Here is a 19006-nt window from a genome sequence, read left to right on the forward strand (position 1 = left end):
ACAGGGGTGGCCTTCACTGATGACCCAGAGCTTCATCTTTTGGGCAGTTTAATTCCAATAAGTAATAAACTAACTGGCTAAGAAATGTATTGTGATTACTTGGAAATCCAACTCCCCTCTACAGACTGAAGGAAGACAGAGATGAACAGTTCTATTCCTACGGAGAAAATCACATACAATCTAAAGAACAAATATGACATATTTATAAACCAGATTTGGATTATATAGGGTCCCCAAAATACAAAGGTGATAATATTGTAAAAATATGTGACCTCCCAATATAGACTTTCGTGTTTTAAATCCAACTGTAAGCCCTGAAGGTGTACGGATTTATACTGGGAAGGGGGTGGGGGAAGGGTTGTTGTGCTTTGTAAGTTATATACTGGTATATATATTTATATATTTTAAAAATGGAAAATTTTGTTATATTTATGGAAAAAATAAAAATAAAACAAAAAAAGAGTAGCTGGTCTAGTTTACCTCTTTAAGAGCTCCAACTGAAACTTTGAGTCATACAATGTGGAACAGGCCCTTCAGCCCCTCTAGTCTGTGTTAGCCAAGTTGATTTTCTGGCCACATCAGGGTCTGTATTCCTTGGAGTTTGGAAGAATGAGGGGTGATCTTGTTCAAAGATAAGTCCCTGGGTTGGGGGGTTGTGGGGGAAGGGAGAGATTGACATGGTAGGCATTGAGATGTCATCAGTAGGGGGGAGAGGCCCAAACAAGGGGACAGATGCAAGGCAAGCAGACAACATTTAGAATGTTAATGTCTTCTCTCACGGGGTGATGAATCTTTGGAATTCCCTGCTCCTTTGGCTAGCAGAGGCCAGAGAGATACATTTAAAGAGGATTTTTGGAAGAATGAGAAATAGAAGATAATGGGGGAAAGGTTGTTTCCCCATGTTGGGAGAGTCTAAAACAAGAAGGCACAACATGCCAGGGGTGGTGGTGGAGGCTGGCACATTACGGGCATTTAAGAGACCCTTAGACAGACACGTGGATGAAAGAAAAATAGAGGGTTTTGCAGTAGGAAGGGTTTAGCATTTTTTTAGGTAGGAATATTTAGGTCAACATGACATCAAGTCCTGTGCTGTAATTTTCTAACTTCAGGACTGAAGAGGGTCTGCTTAGGACAGAAATGCAGAGGAATTTCTTCAGCCAGAGGGCAGTGAATCTGTGGAATTTGTTGCCACAGGCGGTTGTAGAGGCCGGGTCATTGGGTGTATTTAGGCAGAGATTGATAGGTTCTGGATTAGCCAGGGCACCAAAGGTAATGGGGAGAAGGCCGGGCAGTGGGGCTGAGTGGATCAGCTCATGACGGAATGGCAGGGCAGACTCAATAGGTTGAATAGTCTCTTTCTGCTCCAATGTCTTATGATGGCCAACAAAAATAGTGTTCAATGTCTGGGCAGGACCTGCTCTTGCTGCTGCCATGTCCCACTTACTCAAGTTCCAGAGTCTGCCTTGAGGACAGGATGCTGTGGGAAGGAGCTCCAGAACTTTGGGAGGGAAACGTGGGAGATTCCAAACAGGGATGGAAAAGTAGCAGGAGAAGGGTCTCAGGAAGCAGCCGTAGTGGTGGAGGACCAAGTGGGCAGGCAAGGAAGGGAACAGAGAGGAGGGCCAGAGGTGGAAGGGGGCGAGACTTACTTTGCCGTTCTCCTTTGCACCCACTTCAGAAGTGCTTTGATGACCTTCCTCTGGTCCTTGGACACCATGGGAGCCGTTTCCATTGGAGACAGGGAGGGTAGCGACAGGTCATTCTCGCTCTTGCAGTGCAAGGAGGACTGGCTAATTGTGGGGGAGAAGATCTTCAGGTGACCAGCAGCTTCTTTTATCTGCAATCCCAGAGAGACCAGGTTAGAACCTCACGGAAGGGCAAAAATTACAACTAAATCCTCAAACAAAGGTGCATGGAGGAACAGATCAGAGGCTGGGCATCCCTCAGTGAGCGACTGGCTTCCTGACAAGTCAAGTATAACCCGAAAAAACAGCACTCTCTGGTCCTCGATGCAAAACACGCAGACACACAATCAGACATAACACACATACAGACAAACAATATACAGACAGGACAAGTATTTTGTCCGTACAAACAAATAAATAAATTTTGTTTCATGAGTATGAGAGCCTCGCAGGGACAGTGTGAGCAGCTCCTTTGTTGTTCAGCATTCTCACTGTCTGTGGGAAAAAGCTGCTCCTCAGCCTGGTGGTGCTAGCTCTGATCCTCCTGGATCTCTTCCCTGACAGAAGCAGCTGAAAGAAGCTATGTGCGGCGTGGAAGGGGTCCTCAGTGATTTTGCATGGCCTCTTCAGACAACAAACCCAGTAGATCACGTCGATGGGGGAGGAAGACCCCAGTGATCCTCTCTCCCACTCTTATAGTCCTGTGGATTGACCTCTGATCCAATGCTCTACATATCAACCATACGGTGATGCAGCCGGCCAGGACGCTCTTCATAGAGCTCCTGTAGAAGGTTGACATAATGGTGGCCGGTGGCCTTGCCTGCTTCAGTCTCCTCAGGAATTTCATCCAACCACCACTCTCGGAGTGAAGAAATTCCCCCTCAAGTTACTTCTAAACTTTTGCCCATTAACTCTTAACTCATGATCTCTTGTTTCAATCTCTCCTACCCTCAAGGAAAAAAGTCTATTCACATCAACTCTATCTACCCCCCTCATAATCTTAAATACCTCTATCAAATCCCCCCTCAACCTTCTATGGTCCAAGGAATAAAGACCTAATCTGCTCAATCGTTCTTTATGCCAGCTACCTCCACTCAGACCTAATGCATGGTCTCCACCCAAACTCTCCACCACCCATCTGCCTCATTTAGTGCCGCAGATTCCACCATCCACTAACTCCATCCAGACTATGTCTGGCAACTAGAGACAAGGTGATTCCCCAAGGAACAACAAGCAATGGAGGTGTCTTCCTGAAAAGCAGATTCAGAAGGACCAATGCTGGAAACCCAATGAAAGCAAATTCAAGATTCCTTTATTGAGCATGTAATATTACACAAAATTACCATAAGGCAAAGAGTCATTTTTAGTGTCGCTCAGTGCCCCTTACAGTACGAGAGAAAGAAAAGCCCCTCAGAGTCCCCGTGGATTTGCCTTCAGTTCTCCCACAGCCTCTGCAGCTGCACAGGCTCCTGTTCGATCCATCGGCCACCCGGGCTCCAGATCTGAACCTTCGGCACAATCAAGAAGCCTCCAGCGCCCAAGGCCCTCCTTGCCCTCAGCACCCGGCTCCAACCCCAAGTTCCTGTGAGCCCTTCTCTAGCTGCACGAAGCCCGTGTAGGTCCCCTGGACGCAGGTCGCCCGCGGTCCGTGTGGGTTCCTCAGCCGCTGAGTCCCTCACTGGTCTGCCACCGGGGAGGGGGATGGGGGGGGTCATCATCCTGCAGGGTCGTCCCCTCCATCTCCTCAACGGGTGGAGGGGTAGTGTTCTCACCGTTTCTGCACTGGACCGCTGCTCCCCCCGGAGTCTGCAACCCCTTGTGGCCGCTGCCAAGCACAGGTGCCGCCATCTTAGGCACCATGGGCGGTTGAGGGATTTTACTTACAGACACCATCGACTCATTTAATAGGCCGTTTAAAGCCTGTACGGAGCTGCAGTCATTAGGATCAAGCAGTTGGACCCAGCAGAAGAGCGCTGTGTCTCCACTCCCTGCTCTCCCAGGTCCACAACATCAACAGTTCTCCTGTTACAGCAGCTCTGGCAACATCGTCATTTCTTTCTTTTATTTCAATAAAATTTTTACTTGAAAATTCAAGAAAAACTTTCAATGACAAAGGAAGTTAATGGGGAGTAAAAGTAACGCACAGGATCGTGGGAAAAACAGGAGATTGGACAGCTCAACCAAAGAGCAGACACAAGTGCAATGGGCTGAGAGGCCTCCTGCAGTGCTGCACCATCCTATGATGGTCAGTGGGCATGGCGATTGATCAACTGGGGGAGAAGGATCACTGGTGAATGAAGGAAGGGCCCAGCACTTACCTGGAAATGGAGGATGATGTTCCAGATTAAACCAAGGATCATGGATGGATTCCCGTCAGCCACCTCTGGGGCATCAATGCTGACCAGCTTCACCTACCAACAGCACTGGTTAGTGGCCAAAACCTGCACAATCATCTCTCCAATTCCCACTCACAAGTCCAGCTGCCCAGCTTCCAAGAACGTACAGCGCTACAGCGCACAAACATGCTGGGGAAACTCAGCAGGTCACGGTGCATCCACGGAAAGTAAAGGGTGACCAAAATTTACAAGAGATAGGAGCAGAAGCAGGCCCATTCACCCCATCAAGTCTGTGCCACCATTCCTATCATGAGCTGATCTATCGTCCCACTCAGCCCCACTCCCCGGCTTTCTCCCCATAACCCTCGATGCCCTGACTAATCAAATCTTTGTCAATCTCTGGACATAGCGGTTAGCCCAAAGCCTTTACTGCGCCACCGATTGGGACTGGGGTTTGAATCCCGCGCTGTCTGTAAGGAGTTTGTACGTTCTCCCCGGGTCTGCATGGGTTTTCCCCGGGGGCTCTGACTTCCTCCCACCCTTCAAAACGTACTGGGGGTTGTAGGTTAATTGGGTGTAAACTGGTCTCGTGGGCCAAAATGGCATGTTACCATGCTGGGTGTCTAAATTTAAATCTTAAAAAAAAACTTAAATCCACCCAACAACCTCGCTTCCACAGCTCTGTCCCACCCTATCCAGAAATTATGCCCTCGTGCGCCAGAATCACCCGCCAAGAAAAACATCCTTTCCGTATTCAAAAGGCTATGCCCTTTGTATAACCCAACCTAAAAGTGTGTGGTGGGGGGGGGCGGAGCGGTAGAGGAGGAGCACAGGTAAAAGGTCGCAGGTGGGAGGGTGAAAGAGAAAGAAACTGAGAATTGATGGGAGGTAGGATACCTTGGATAGGAGAGGGAGGTGGGTGGGGAGCTGGGGGAAAGGATAGGGAGAGAGATGGGGGGGTTGGTTATGGAAAATTGGAGAGATCGATGTTAATGCCATCTGGTTGGAGACTGAATATGAGGTGTCGTTCCTCCAATTTGCAGATGCCCTCAGTTTGGCAGTGCACGAGACCATGGGCAGACACGTCAGTGTGGCAACCGAAGTAGTGGGCCACTGGGAGGTCCTTGCAGTGGACCTTGACAAGAGGAGGACAGGAAGGGGGTGGTTTCTCCAACCCAATCCTCTTATCTATTAGCCTGTTCTCCTCCCCCTTCCCTTCCCTCCACTCTTTTCCTCCTCCCCCCACCTTTTTATTTAGGCATCTACCTGGCTCTCTCTTATCAGGCCCGAAACATTGGTCACCCTTTATTTCCAGTGGATGCTGCATGATCAGCTGAGTTTCTCCAGCCACGTTTATGTATTGCCCTCAACCCCAGTGTCTGAAGACTTCCTTCTTCAACTTGATACAACGCAAACATTCTCGTCAGCCCCACAAAGCTGCAAGGTTTGGGTCACCTAACTTCAGGAAAGATATCAATAAGATAAAGAGAGTGCAGAGAAGATTTACTAGGATGTTGCCCAGACTTCTGGACCTGAGTTACAGGGAAAGGTTAAACAGGTTAGGACTTTTTTCCCTGGAGCGTAGAAGAATGAGGGGAGATTGGATAGAGGCATTTAAAATTATGAGGGGGGTGGACCCTGAGGAATGGTGAGATACAAACTGAAGGACCAGTTAAGGTTGAAAGGAGAAAAGTTTGAAGGGAACTTTAGAGGGAACTTCTTCACACTGGGAGTGTGAAACGAGCTGAGGTGGTGAATGCGGGCTCAATTTTAACATTTAAGAAAATTTTGGAGAGGTACATGGATGGGAGGGGGGTGGAGGTCTATGGTCCAGGTGCAGGTCAGTGGAACGAGGTAGAATAAATAGTTCAGTGTAGACCAGAAGGGCCTGTTCTTGTGCTGTAGTGTTCTATGGTTCTATGAATAGTTTGTGCACAGAAATATGAAGCATGGGAGCTGGTGCAGATGGACACCCATCGGATAAGGGAACCAAATCGATCGGCAGATCCAACCAGCAAACAGATCCACCAAGAGTCACTCTGAGGTGGGAACGCTAGTTTGAACGATGTGTGAATTGTATGCAGAGCTGGCGCCCAGGGTGAACAGTTACCAGTACTCACGTAGCCATCCTCTAGAAAGTTCAGGGCTTTGGCGATGTTGTTCAGCCGGAAAATCCGATGCGTTGACTGCTTGTAATGGTGCATCTGTACCAGGGAAAGAGTGAGGTTAACTAACCCATTGAACGTAGAACAAGAGAGCACCCGGGGCAGGGCCATTCCACTCACAATGTCTGCCTACGCCTTTCCCGCCACCCCCTTCATATCCACGCGTCTATCCAGGTCAGCCATTCTCAATGTGGCCCCTACGCTGGGGCCCACAGCACATTTAAGCAAAAGCCTTGTTTCCCTTTCGTCTCACGTAACTCCGCACACCTACGAGTTCCTTCCCTCATTACCGGAGACCATACCCTCTCTCCCACCCCCTTCCCCCGATACCGCAGTCAAAGCCTCCTCGTTTATTCCTTCACCTCACCCGCCAGCTCTTAAAAGCACCGTGGCTACAATCACCCGCTGTGACTGAATCAAACCAAAGGGCACCGTGTCTACAGTTTCCACCTCTTCACCCATCTTCAATGTGTGGAGATGAAGCCGATTTCTTTTTGATTGGGGAGTCACCCCCATCGTAGGTGGAAGGCGCCTCCAAGCCACACATTCATTGATCAAGACCCATTTTTAAAAAATCATGATACATTCTCAACATGGGCTGTACAGACCCTCGGGGGTGGGGGCTGGGGGGGGGGGGGGCAGGAGCAGGGATTGAAATCATAAAATATTTTCTGTTTCTTATGTAGTTGGTAGGAGAGAAGTACAGAAAAATCAAACTAAGCTTGACTGCCTCACAGGGAAGGGGCCCACAAATTTTGGGCAGAGCCTTAAGGGAGCCTTCGCCAAAATAAAGGTTGAGAATGGCTGCTCTAGAGGACACTTGAATGTCTTACAAGCCTCTGGCTGAAGAAATGTCTCCACGTTAGGCGGCATGGTGAGCGCAACGTCTTTACAGCATCAGCGATCGGGACCAGGGTTCGAATCCCGCGCTATCTGTAAGGAATTTGCACATTCTTCCCATGACTATGTGGGTTTTCTCCGGGGACTCCTGTTTCCTCCCACCATTCTGGGGATTGTAGGTCAATTGGGTGTAATTGGGTTGGATGGGCTCATGGGCCAGAAGGGTCTGTCACCCTGCTGTACGTCTACATTTAAATAAATTAGTTTTAAATTGTCGCCTTTTTATCCTGAAGTTGTGCCCTCTTTTCCTAGACTCCCTACCTCCTTGAGTAACTTTCGTCAAAATTATGCCGTGTTAAATGCCAGCAGTGTTTGACAACATTACCAGTCTGTGTCCCGACAGGATCTCCAGCAGAGCCAAAAGGATCTTCCCATCTTGCATGTCACAAAACAAATCCTTCACCTCCAGCGGTGGTCTGCACTGAGAGAGGTCAAACACAGAGAGGCAAGCAATGAGGGATCAGCTCATGGGCACGCACGCACGCACACACACACACACACACACACACACACACACACACACACACACACACACACACACACACACACACACACACACACACACACACACACACACACACACACAGAAAAAGCAGGGTGCAACCATTCAATGAAGAGAGACCGTGGAACAAGAGCCAAATGCAGTTTACATACGTGCTGCAGAAACTCAGCAGGTCACACAGCATCCATGGGGAGTGGATGGTGACCAATGTTTCGGGCCTGGTGTACCTTGGGGAAATGTTGACCTGCTGAGTTTCTCCAGCACGTTTTGGGAAGTGCACTTAACCACAACGTCTGCAGACTTTCTTCTTCAACTCCAGAACGAGAAACTCCGGAATAGGATCCAGACACACTTCACTGGAGGAACTCAGCAGGTCGAGCAGAAACAGGGTGATAAAGGAACGGTTAACTTTTCGGGTTGAAAAATGGCAATGTAGCTGGAGCTGCCGTAACGACAGCAGCGCTGTTGCCAGTGCGGACCCAGGAGAGCTGGGAGCGGAGACACGGCCCTGCTCCGAAGGGCTCCACTGCCTGGTCCTAATGCCGGCAGCTACATACAGGTGCTGAACGGCCTGTTAGAGGAACCGACAGGGTTTTCAAACTAAAACCCTGGAATCATGGCTCTGTATAAAGATGGCGGCACCTGTGCTCGGCGGCAGCACCTGTGCTCGGCGGCGGCCACAGGGGGTTGCAGACTTCGGGGGGGCAGTGGACCAGCACAGGGCACCAGAAATTGGGAGCACACCCCATACCTCCACCCCATCGAGAAGGAGAAGGAGAGGAGACAACTCTATGGGACAGTGCAAACCAGCTCAGCAGCTGAAGGACCCACACCAGTGAATCTCTGCTAACCTGTCTGTCTCCCCTCTGGCGAGCCTTGCTGTACTAACATTGTATTATCTCTACTGTTAAGGACACTCCCCTTAGGTGTAACTGTGTATGCACCCATTGTCCTTCATTATTGTACCGTTAGTTTTTGCTAATAAAAGCCATGATTATTGTTTGACCACATCATCTTTGTCTACTTCATCAACTGGCACTTCAGCAGGTGACTTGCAGTCGGGAAGCAGGTATCGGAGCCGGGATTCAAGGGGGCGCCATGGGCAAGAGGGGCTCCTGTAGGGCCTCGGGTGCTTAAGGCTTCCTGATCGCGTTTGAATCTGGAGGTCGTGTGGCCGATGGGTCGAACAGGACTCTGTGCGGCTGCAGAGGCTGCGGGAGGGGTGGAGGTAAATCCACGGGAACTCAGTGACTCTGAAGGGGCTCCCTTTTGTTTCTCATTCTCAGTGTAATGGAACGCTACTGGCAACCCTTTGTCTGCCTCACGGCAGGGAGAAGTCAATTGCTTGTAATATTACATGTTCAGTACTATTACACGTCAATAAAAGAATCCGGAATCTTGAATCTGAAGGGTTTGACGTGAAACCTCGACCGTCCTCTTTCCCCTACGGATGCTCCTCAACCTGCTGATTTCCTCCAGTGGAGTGTGTGTTGTTCCAGATTCCAGCGTTTGGCATGTCGCCAGGAACGGGGTGAGGGAGGAGGAGGATGACATATTACAGGAGCGCTGGAAGCACTCCAGATGTGGTGGTAGCCCCGGAGAGGGGCATGGAGTTCAGGTCAGGGCCATTAATACTGCTTCCCTTCACAGAAGCTGCTTGAATGCCGCTGCAGTCCCCCCATTTTCAGAAGTTGAAAAAGCGCAGTTCAAACAAGTCCAATAATCCGGCAGCGGTGGGCTGGCATTCTGGACTGTTGGATGTAACGCCTATACCACCCAGATACCCATACTTCACCATTACCTCACCCAGGGTGGGAGAGAGGGAGGGAGGGGAGGGAAGGGACAGGGGAAGGAAGAAAGAAAGGGAGGGAGAGAGAGGAAGGGAAGGAAGAAAGAGGGGGAGGGAGAAGGAGGGGAGAGGGAAGGGGAAAGGAGAGAGGGAGGAAGAAGTGGGAGGGATGAAGGGAAGGATGAGGGCAGGGAAGAGGGGTGAGGGAAAGAGGAAGTGAGTGAAGTTGAGAGACGAGGGATGGGCCAAGGATGGGAGGGAAGGATGAAGGAAGGGAAGGATGGAAGAAGGGAGTGAGGGAGAGAGAAAGGGATTGAAGGAGAGAGGGAGGGAGCACGGGAGAGAGAAAGGAAAGGAGGGAGGGAGGAAGAAATATTCCTGTGAATGAGGCGAGTTGAAAGGGAGCAGCGTCAAGTCAAGGACATGCCGGCGTTGACTGCCAACCCAGCAGGTTTCCCCATCGCTACCCAGCACAGACTCACTCTGGACCCTGCCCCACATCCCACACACTCTGTGCTCTCAGTGCACCCTCTGTACTAACGAGTCAGCCAAGTACCAGAGCATCAAGATTTCCGGACCAGGCCACCAGAGGTCTGCTGCACATTGCTAGGTTAAAGAAAATCAGTGGAAACATTCACTCTGTTTCTCCCTTCATGAATGCTGACTGACCTCCAGATTATTTCCAGCATTTTAGCCAGCGACTGGGGTTCGAATCCCGCACTATTCTGTAATGAATTTGTACGTCCTCCACGTGTTGCGTGGGTTTTCCCCGTGGGTTCTGGTTTCCTCCCACCCTCCAAAACGTACCGGGGGTTGTAGGTTAATTGGGCGGCACCGACTCGTGGGCCAAAAGGGCCTGTTATCATGCTGTATGTCTAAAAAATTTTTTTTTAAATCTGTTTTGGCTTCAAATGCTATTTTGGAACACACATATAATTGTGAGGGCAGTTTGAATATGCATTCACAAACATAATTACATATGGAATCGGATTCAGCCATCTGGCTCGTTGAACCTACGCTGCTGCTCAGTAAGATCATGGCTGATCCGAACATGGACTCAGCTCCACTTACCTCCCTGTTCCCCAATCCTCTTACTTCCCCAACTACGCTAACATCTCTCTCTGTTGAATGAGGCAGCCTCTACCACGTCCTTGGGCAGAGAATTCCACAGATTCACTACTCTCTGGGAGAAGCAGTTCCTCCTCATCTCCATCCTAAATCTTCTCGCCTGAATCTTGAGGCTACGACCCCTGGTTCTAGTCTCCCCCAACCAGTGGAAACAACCTCCCTGCTTCTATCTTAATTATTCCTTTCAAAATTTTATATTAGATCTTCCCTCATCCTTCTAAACTCCAATAAGTACAGGCCAGAACAACTCAATCTCTCCTCAGGCCATCCCCACCATATATCTAGGATCAACCTGGTGAACCTCCTCTGGACCACCTCCAAAGCCCGTCTGTCCTTTCTCAAGTAAGGAGGCCAGATCTGCATGAATTACTCTAGGAGCGGCCTCACCAGCACTCTGTACAGCTACAGCAGAACCTCCTTGACCTTAACATGACAGTTGTTGGCTGAATAGCGGGAAATGATGGGTCAGAACGCAGGACAGAGTTCTAGAACCTGGTTGGGTGGAGCCAGAGCAGCTTACTCTCGACATCACCAAGATCAAGAAACCTGTTGCAGAATTTGTGAACGAGAGGCTGATGGACCCGTGGTCTCCGACCTCCCATCCATTCTTGACATCTGTGCAAGGCGCTGCCTCAAGAAGACAGCCAACTTCATAAAGGAACCCCTGGTCAAAACCTCTTCTCACTGCTCCCTTCGGGCAGAGGGTACAGAAATAAGAGCAGCACCTCTAGGTTCAAGGACTGTTTCTTCCAACAGCCATAGAAAGATTGAAGAGGTTAGGACTTTATTCATTGGAACATAGACAGTTGAGAGGGGATTTGATAGAGGTGTTTAAAATTATGAAGGGAATAGATAGACTCGATGCAAGTAGACTCTTCCCCCTGAGAGCAGGGGAGGTTGAAACAAGAGGACACAAGTTGAGGGTAAGGGGGCAAAATTTTAGGAGTAACATTAGAGGATGTTTCTTCACTCAGAGAGAGATGGCTGAATGGAATAATCTTCCGGAGGAAATAGTTGAGGCAGAGTCAATTCTTTCATTTAAGAGGAGCTGGATATATACATGGATGGATAGGAGGGGGTTGGAGGGTTATGGGTGGAGAATAGGTGGGGGGAGCTTGCAGAGTTATTTGAGTGAACCGGCGTGGACTTGAAGGGCCGAGATGGCCCGTTTCCATGCCATACACTGTTATATGGTTATCGGTCTCCCCCCCTCACCCCCGCCCCCCCAATTCTATCCTAACCTACTCCGGTAACAACAAAAGATCTATCTGGATGGTTACGGTCTTTTCTTGGACTCATGAATATTTATCTAGCCTTGTGTAATTACCATTTCTTTTCCTATCTTAGCACATGATGATCATGTTGTTAGAGATTTACATTTGAAATTTTTTTTATTATTGACAGCACGGTAGAAGCCAATTGTGGCCATTTAAACCTGTGCCAAAAACAAACATACGGGATTTTATAGGTTAATTGGAGGATATGGACTCGTGGGCTGGAAGGGCCAGTTACTCTGTTAAAAAAACATTTACAAGTGCAACCTCAAAAGTGCTCAGAATAGTTGCAGCAGAACCTTGCTCTTAAAATTCAGTCCCTCCCTCAAGAAAGGCCACATCGGATTTGCTGTCTTGATGACCTGTCGGTACCTGCAAACCATCCTTTGGCGATTCATGCGCAAGCACTCCCAGGTCACCCCTGCACAACAGGATGCATCAACCTTGCACCGTTGAAATAACAGTCTGATTTATGTTAAAGATCCGAAAGGGGTGGTAAACACACAGAATATTAGTAACAGCCCTTCCAGCATGGGAGTCTGTACAGTTAATGGGGGACGTAGACAGTCAACGGTCAGATGTGGAAGGTAACGTTTGCACTCACCCTCTCCAAGTGCAAGTTGATCCATCGAGTGAATGCTCTCTTCTGTGTCCGCACCCTTTCAACTGCAGGAACACAAGGGAACACACCATCTGCTATTATTACAAAGATGTACAGTTTTGGGCTCTTTATTTATGAAGGGAACGTGCTGGCATTGGATAGGATGCAGCGAATCATATAACATTACAATGCCCTTTGGCCCTTCTAGTCTGTGCCAAACCAGTCTTCACTGAAATGTGTCCAGTCCCTATCCTCCATACCTCTCCCACAATGGACCTGTCCAAATCCTTCTTAAATGTGAAAATTGAGCTCGCATTCACCACCTCAGCTGGCAGCTCGTTCCACACCCCCACTGCTCTCTATGTGAAGAAGTTCCCCGTTCACCCTTAACCCATGTCCTCGGGTTTGTATCTCACTTACCCTCAATGGAAGATCTACAAGAACACCTCAGTGCATGCCTCGTCTCCCAACATCTGGCTCTGAGACCTGCCTGGTTTGTGAGAGATGCTCACACTCTGACCCGGCCATCCTGACCATTGAACAAGGCGCAGTTTATAAAGTCACCAGGAAGATGGATGAGGTGAACCACCACAGTGGCATTTTAAAGGTCAAGGGCTTAGGTTGAAGGTGAGGGGGGGATGATTTAAAGGGGACACGAGCAGCAGGCTTTCCCCCCCCACACAGAGGGGGTTGGGCGTGTGGGACGAGTTGCCAAAGTAGGTGGTGGAGATGGAGGCAACCATAACATTTAAAAGACATTTAGGCAGGTGTGGCACACCAAGGTGCCAGAGAAATGGGTGATTTAGCACAACGCTGTTACAGCTGTTACGCTCCTGTTCGGCTCCGAATCATGGGTCCTCTACCGGCATCACCTACGGCTCCTAGAATGCTTCCATCAGCGCTGTCTCCGCTCCATCCTCAACATTAATTGGAGTGACTTTATCACCAACATCGAAGTACTTGGCAGAGTCCGCAAGCATCGAATCCACGCTGCTGAAGACCCAACTGCGCTGGGTGGGTCACGTCTCCAGAATGGAGGACCATCGCCTTCCCAAGATCGTGTTATATGGCGAGCTCAAACAGTGGAAAACAAAACAGTGTCCTCTGGTCCTTGGTGCAAAACACGTTGATACACAACTAGATGTGACACATACACGCACGGTATTCGAACCCCGGCCCCCATCGCTGGCGCTGGGAGGGCAGGAGAGAAAAATGCTGGGAAGTGATGGGTGAAGGGGTAGCTGTCAATCTGTCGGCCCGTGTCCTTCCACCACCAACAACTCCCCCCTCCCCCACCGGCCACCTTTTTATTTCGGACTCTGTCTGATTTTCCACACTCCTGATTTTTCTCTCCTGCCCTCCCAGCGCCAGCGATGGGGGCCGGGGTTCGAATACCGTGCGTGTATGTGTCACGTCTAGTTGTGTATCAACGTGTTTTGCACCCAGGACCAGAGGACACTGTTTTGTTTTCCACTGTTTGGCCCACTGGCCACCGAGACAGAGGTGCACCAAAGAAGAGGTACAAGGACTGTTTAAAGAAATCTCTTGGTGCCTGCCACATTGACCACCGCCAGTGGGCTTTTATCGCCTCCAACCGTGCATCTTGGCGCCTCATGTCCCCATACCAGACATTGATGCAGTTGGTCAGCACACTTTCCACCACACCTCTGAAGAAATTTGCCAGGGTTTCTGGTGCCGTACCAAACCTCCGCAAACTCCTGAGGAAGTAAAGGCGCTGACGAGCTTTCTTCACGATGCTGTTGGTGTGTTGGGTCCAGGAAAGATCCTCCAAGATAATGACACCCAAGAATTTACTCACTCTCTCCACCTCTCATCACTGGATTTTATACCTCTGGTTTTTACCCCTGCTGAAGTCAACAATCAGCTCCTGGGTTTGGTGACGTTGAGCCAAGTTTACAATCTCCCTCCTGCCTGTTGGGCCAAGTTTACAATCTCCCTCCTGTCTGTTGGGCCAAGTTTACAATCTCCCTCCTGTCTGTTGGGCCAAGTTTACAATCTCCCTCCTGCCCGTTGGGCCAAGTTTACAATCTCCCTCCTGCCTGTTGGGCCAAGTTTACAATCTCCCTCCTGTCTGTTGGGCCAAGTTTACAATCTCCCTCCTGCCTGTTGGGCCAAGTTTACAATCTCCCTCCTGCCTGTTGGGCCAAGTTTACAATCTCCCTCCTGCCTGTTGGGCCAAGTTTACAATCTCCCTCCTGCCTGTTGGGCCAAGTTTACAATCTCCCTCCTGCCTGTTGGGCCAAGTTTACAATCTCCCTCCTGCCTGTTGGGCCAAGTTTACAATCTCCCTCCTGCCTGTTGGGCCAAGTTTACAATCTCCCTCCTGTCTGTTGGGCCAAGTTTACAATCTCCCTCCTGCCTGTTGGGCCAAGTTTACAATCTCCCTCCTGCCTGTTGGGCCAAGTTTACAATCTCCCTCCTGTCTGTTGGGCCAAGTTTACAATCTCCCTCCTGTCTGTTGGGCCAAGTTTACAATCTCCCTCCTGCCTGTTGGGCCAAGTTTACAATCTCCCTCCTGTCTGTTGGGCCAAGTTTACAATCTCCCTCCTGCCTGTTGGGCCAAGTTTACAATCTCCCTCCTGCCTGTTGGGCCAAGTTTACAATCTCCCTCCTGCCTGTTGGGCCAAGTTTACAATCTCCCTCCTGCCTGTTGGGCCAAGTTTACAATCTCCCTCCTGCCTGTTGGGCCAAGTTTACAATCTCCCTCCTGCCTGTTGGGCCAAGTTTACAATCTCCCTCCTGCCTGTTGGGCCAAGTTTACAATCTCCCTCCTGCCTGTTGGGCCAAGTTTACAATCTCCCTCCTGCCTGTTGGGCCAAGTTTACAATCTCCCTCCTGCCTGTTGGGCCAAGTTTACAATCTCCCTCCTGTCTGTTGGGCCAAGTTTACAATCTCCCTCCTGCCTGTTGGGCCAAGTTTACAATCTCCCTCCTGCCTGTTGGGCCAAGTTTACAATCTCCCTCCTGTCTGTTGGGCCAAGTTTACAATCTCCCTCCTGTCTGTTGGGCCAAGTTTACAATCTCCCTCCTGCCTGTTGGGCCAAGTTTACAATCTCCCTCCTGTCTGTTGGGCCAAGTTTACAATCTCCCTCCTGCCTGTTGGGCCAAGTTTACAATCTCCCTCCTGCCTGTTGGGCCAAGTTTACAATCTCCCTCCTGCCTGTTGGGCCAAGTTTACAATCTCCCTCCTGCCTGTTGGGCCAAGTTTACAATCTCCCTCCTGCCTGTTGGGCCAAGTTTACAATCTCCCTCCTGCCTGTTGGGCCAAGTTTACAATCTCCCTCCTGCCTGTTGGGCCAAGTTTACAATCTCCCTCCTGCCTGTTGGGCCAAGTTTACAATCTCCCTCCTGCCTGTTGGGCCAAGTTTACAATCTCCCTCCTGTCTGTTGGGCCAAGTTTACAATCTCCCTCCTGTCTGTTGGGCCAAGTTTACAATCTCCCTCCTGCCTGTTGGGCCAAGTTTACAATCTCCCTCCTGTCTGTTGGGCCAAGTTTACAATCTCCCTCCTGCCTGTTGGGCCAAGTTTACAATCTCCCTCCTGCCTGTTGGGCCAAGTTTACAATCTCCCTCCTGCCTGTTGGGCCAAGTTTACAATCTCCCTCCTGCCTGTTGGGCCAAGTTTACAATCTCCCTCCTGCCTGTTGGGCCAAGTTTACAATCTCCCTCCTGCCTGTTGGGCCAAGTTTACAATCTCCCTCCTGCCTGTTGGGCCAAGTTTACAATCTCCCTCCTGCCTGTTGGGCCAAGTTTACAATCTCCCTCCTGCCTGTTGGGCCAAGTTTACAATCTCCCTCCTGCCTGTTGGGCCAAGTTTACAATCTCCCTCCTGCCTGTTGGGCCAAGTTTACAATCTCCCTCCTGCCTGTTGGGCCAAGTTTACAATCTCCCTCCTGCCTGTTGGGCCAAGTTTACAATCTCCCTCCTGCCTGTTGGGCCAAGTTTACAATCTCCCTCCTGCCTGTTGGGCCAAGTTTACAATCTCCCTCCTGCCTGTTGGGCCAAGTTTACAATCTCCCTCCTGCCTGTTGGGCCAAGTTTACAATCTCCCTCCTGCCTGTTGGGCCAAGTTTACAATCTCCCTCCTGCCTGTTGGGCCAAGTTTACAATCTCCCTCCTGCCTGTTGGGCCAAGTTTACAATCTCCCTCCTGCCTGTTGGGCCAAGTTTACAATCTCCCTCCTGCCTGTTGGGCCAAGTTTACAATCTCCCTCCTGCCTGTTGGGCCAAGTTTACAATCTCCCTCCTGCCTGTTGGGCCAAGTTTACAATCTCCCTCCTGCCTGTTGGGCCAAGTTTACAATCTCCCTCCTGCCTGTTGGGCCAAGTTTACAATCTCCCTCCTGCCTGTTGGGCCAAGTTTACAATCTCCCTCCTGCCTGTTGGGCCAAGTTTACAATTTCCCTCCTGCCTGTTGGGCCAAGTTTACAATCTCCCTCCTGCCTGTTGGGCCAAGTTTACAATCTCCCTCCTGCCTGTTGGGCCAAGTTTACAATCTCCCTCCTGTCTGTTGGGCCAAGTTTACAATCTCCCTCCTGCCTGTTGGGCCAAGTTTACAATCTCCCTCCTGCCTGTTGGGCCAAGTTTACAATCTCCCTCCTGCCTGTTGGGCCAAGTTTACAATCTCCCTCCTGCCTGTTGGGCCAAGTTTACAATCTCCCTCCTGCCTGTTGGGCCAAGTTTACAATCTCCCTCCTGCCTGTTGGGCCAAGTTTACAATCTCCCTCCTGCCTGTTGGGCCAAGTTTACAATCTCCCTCCTGCCTGTTGGGCCAAGTTTACAATCTCCCTCCTGCCTGTTGGGCCAAGTTTACAATCTCCCTCCTGCCTGTTGGGCCAAGTTTACAATCTCCCTCCTGCCTGTTGGGCCAAGTTTACAATCTCCCTCCTGCCTGTTGGGCCAAGTTTACAATCTCCCTCCTGTCTGCACTCATCGCCCCTTTTCATTCTGTCATAAGCCACAGCCAGGATCCGCCAGAAGTAACACATTAATAGGGTCAGGTTCAAAGTACCAGGAAAAGATTCCAAAGTACATATCACACAATCACTCCCTGCCTGTCCCTTCCAACCAGTCCAACTCCTTTAAACTCGAACCCCACAGGTTTAGAAACTGCTGTTGAATTTGCTTCCACTGTTTGAGTAGTGCGTTACCCCACCATAACAAAACAAAAGGAATCTACCCCCCCCCCCGGCCCCCCCGTTCCTGTACCAGAATTTGTTATATGTGGGTTTCAGTGCTGAAGAAGCAGATTTACCAGCAGGGGTCACAGTGAGCCAACCAATAGCAGCCGTCCTGGGGATTGTCTCTCCTGCTTCCACCAAGCAAAATAGGCTTTCCTTCTGTGTCGTAGGGGTAGATTCAGAGGTCACGGCCACAATCTGGTGGCACAATTAACTGGTGGTAAACAAGGGTGGCACAGTTGGCGTAGCAGTTAGTGCAGTGCTGTTACAGCGCCAGCGATCAGAATCCCGTGCGGTCTGTAAGGGGCTTGTACGTGCTCCCCGTGTCTGCGTGGGCTTTCCCCGGGGGCTCTGGCTTCTTCCCGTCCTTCAAGACGTACCAGGAGTGTCGGTTAATTAGGTGTAATCGGGCGGCACGGGCTCGTGGGCCGAAATGGCCTGTTACCATGCTGTAAATTTGATTATTTTTAATCAAAGAACATCTGCAGATGCTGGGGTCAAGAGCAGTGTACAAACGTGCTGGAGAAACTCAGCAGGTTACGCAGCATCCGTAGGAAGTAAAAGGGAACCCAACATTTTGGATCCCGGGGCCTTAATCAGGAGTGTGGAAAATCAGACAGAGTCCGAAATAAAAAGATGGCCGGTGGGGGAGGGGGGAGTTGTTGGTGGTGGAAGGACACGGGCCGACAGATTGACAGCTACCCCTTCACCCATCACTTCCCAGCATTTTTCTCTCCTGCCCTCCCAGCGCCAGCGATGGGGGCCGGGGTTCGAATACCGTGCTGTCTGTGAGGAGTTTGTACATACTCTGTGTCTGAGTGGGTTTTCCTCGGAGGCTCTGGGTTCCTCCCACTGTTCAATCATACCGGGGATGTAGGTTAACTGGGTGTATATTGGGCGGCACGGTCTCGTGGACCTAAAAATTTAAATATGTATTGTTTGTCTGCGTGTATGTGTTACGTCAACGTGTTTTGCACCAAGGACCAGAGGACACTGTTTTGTTTAACAGAAAACAAGGGGAAACTCAGCAGCACGTCTTTGGGTCGGGGAGGAAACCGGAGAGGCAGGAGAACCCCAAGTGGACACAGGGAGAGCGTGCCAACTCCACGCAGGCAGCTCCCGAGGTGAGGATCTTTGACCCACTACAATCAGGAAGGAGCATCAAAATCAAAACTGCCAGGCTGGGAAAGAGTTTCTTCCCGCAGGCTGTAAGACTGATGAACGTTGTCCTGTAATTGAGTAAATCATCCCAAAATATTTACATGTGCAGTATTTATTTTAAATTATATACATGTATATATTGCATTTAAATTTAGACGTACAGCACGATAACAGGACATGTCGGCTCATCAGTCCGTGCTGCCCAATTACACCCAATTAACCTCCCCACCCCAGTACGTTTCGAACAGTGGGAGGAAATCAGAGCCCC

General features: G+C 50.0%; 1 protein-coding gene across 4 annotated transcripts in view; it reads right to left on the minus strand.

Moving 5' to 3' along the window:
- The window catches only part of LOC138753147 (calmin-like), a 69194-nt gene that overhangs the window by 32836 nt on the left and 17352 nt on the right, over window positions 1-19006 (minus strand). For 2 of the 4 annotated variants that reach the window (XM_069915727.1, XM_069915729.1), the window contains exons 2-6: window positions 12384-12445; window positions 7412-7507; window positions 6142-6225; window positions 4004-4096; window positions 1650-1837 (exon numbers count right to left, since the gene is read on the minus strand). In XM_069915727.1, coding sequence (XP_069771828.1) covers window positions 1650-1837; window positions 4004-4096; window positions 6142-6225; window positions 7412-7507; window positions 12384-12445 — 523 coding nt within the window. Of the gene's footprint in view, window positions 1-1649; window positions 1838-4003; window positions 4097-6141; window positions 6226-7411; window positions 7508-12383; window positions 12446-17651; window positions 17776-19006 lie in introns of all 4 variants that reach the window. The other 2 variants (XM_069915730.1, XM_069915728.1) reach the window with 2 other exon arrangements.

Source organism: Narcine bancroftii, chromosome 2 (assembly GCF_036971445.1).
Source record: "Narcine bancroftii isolate sNarBan1 chromosome 2, sNarBan1.hap1, whole genome shotgun sequence".
Taxonomy (NCBI): Eukaryota; Metazoa; Chordata; class Chondrichthyes; order Torpediniformes; family Narcinidae; genus Narcine; species Narcine bancroftii.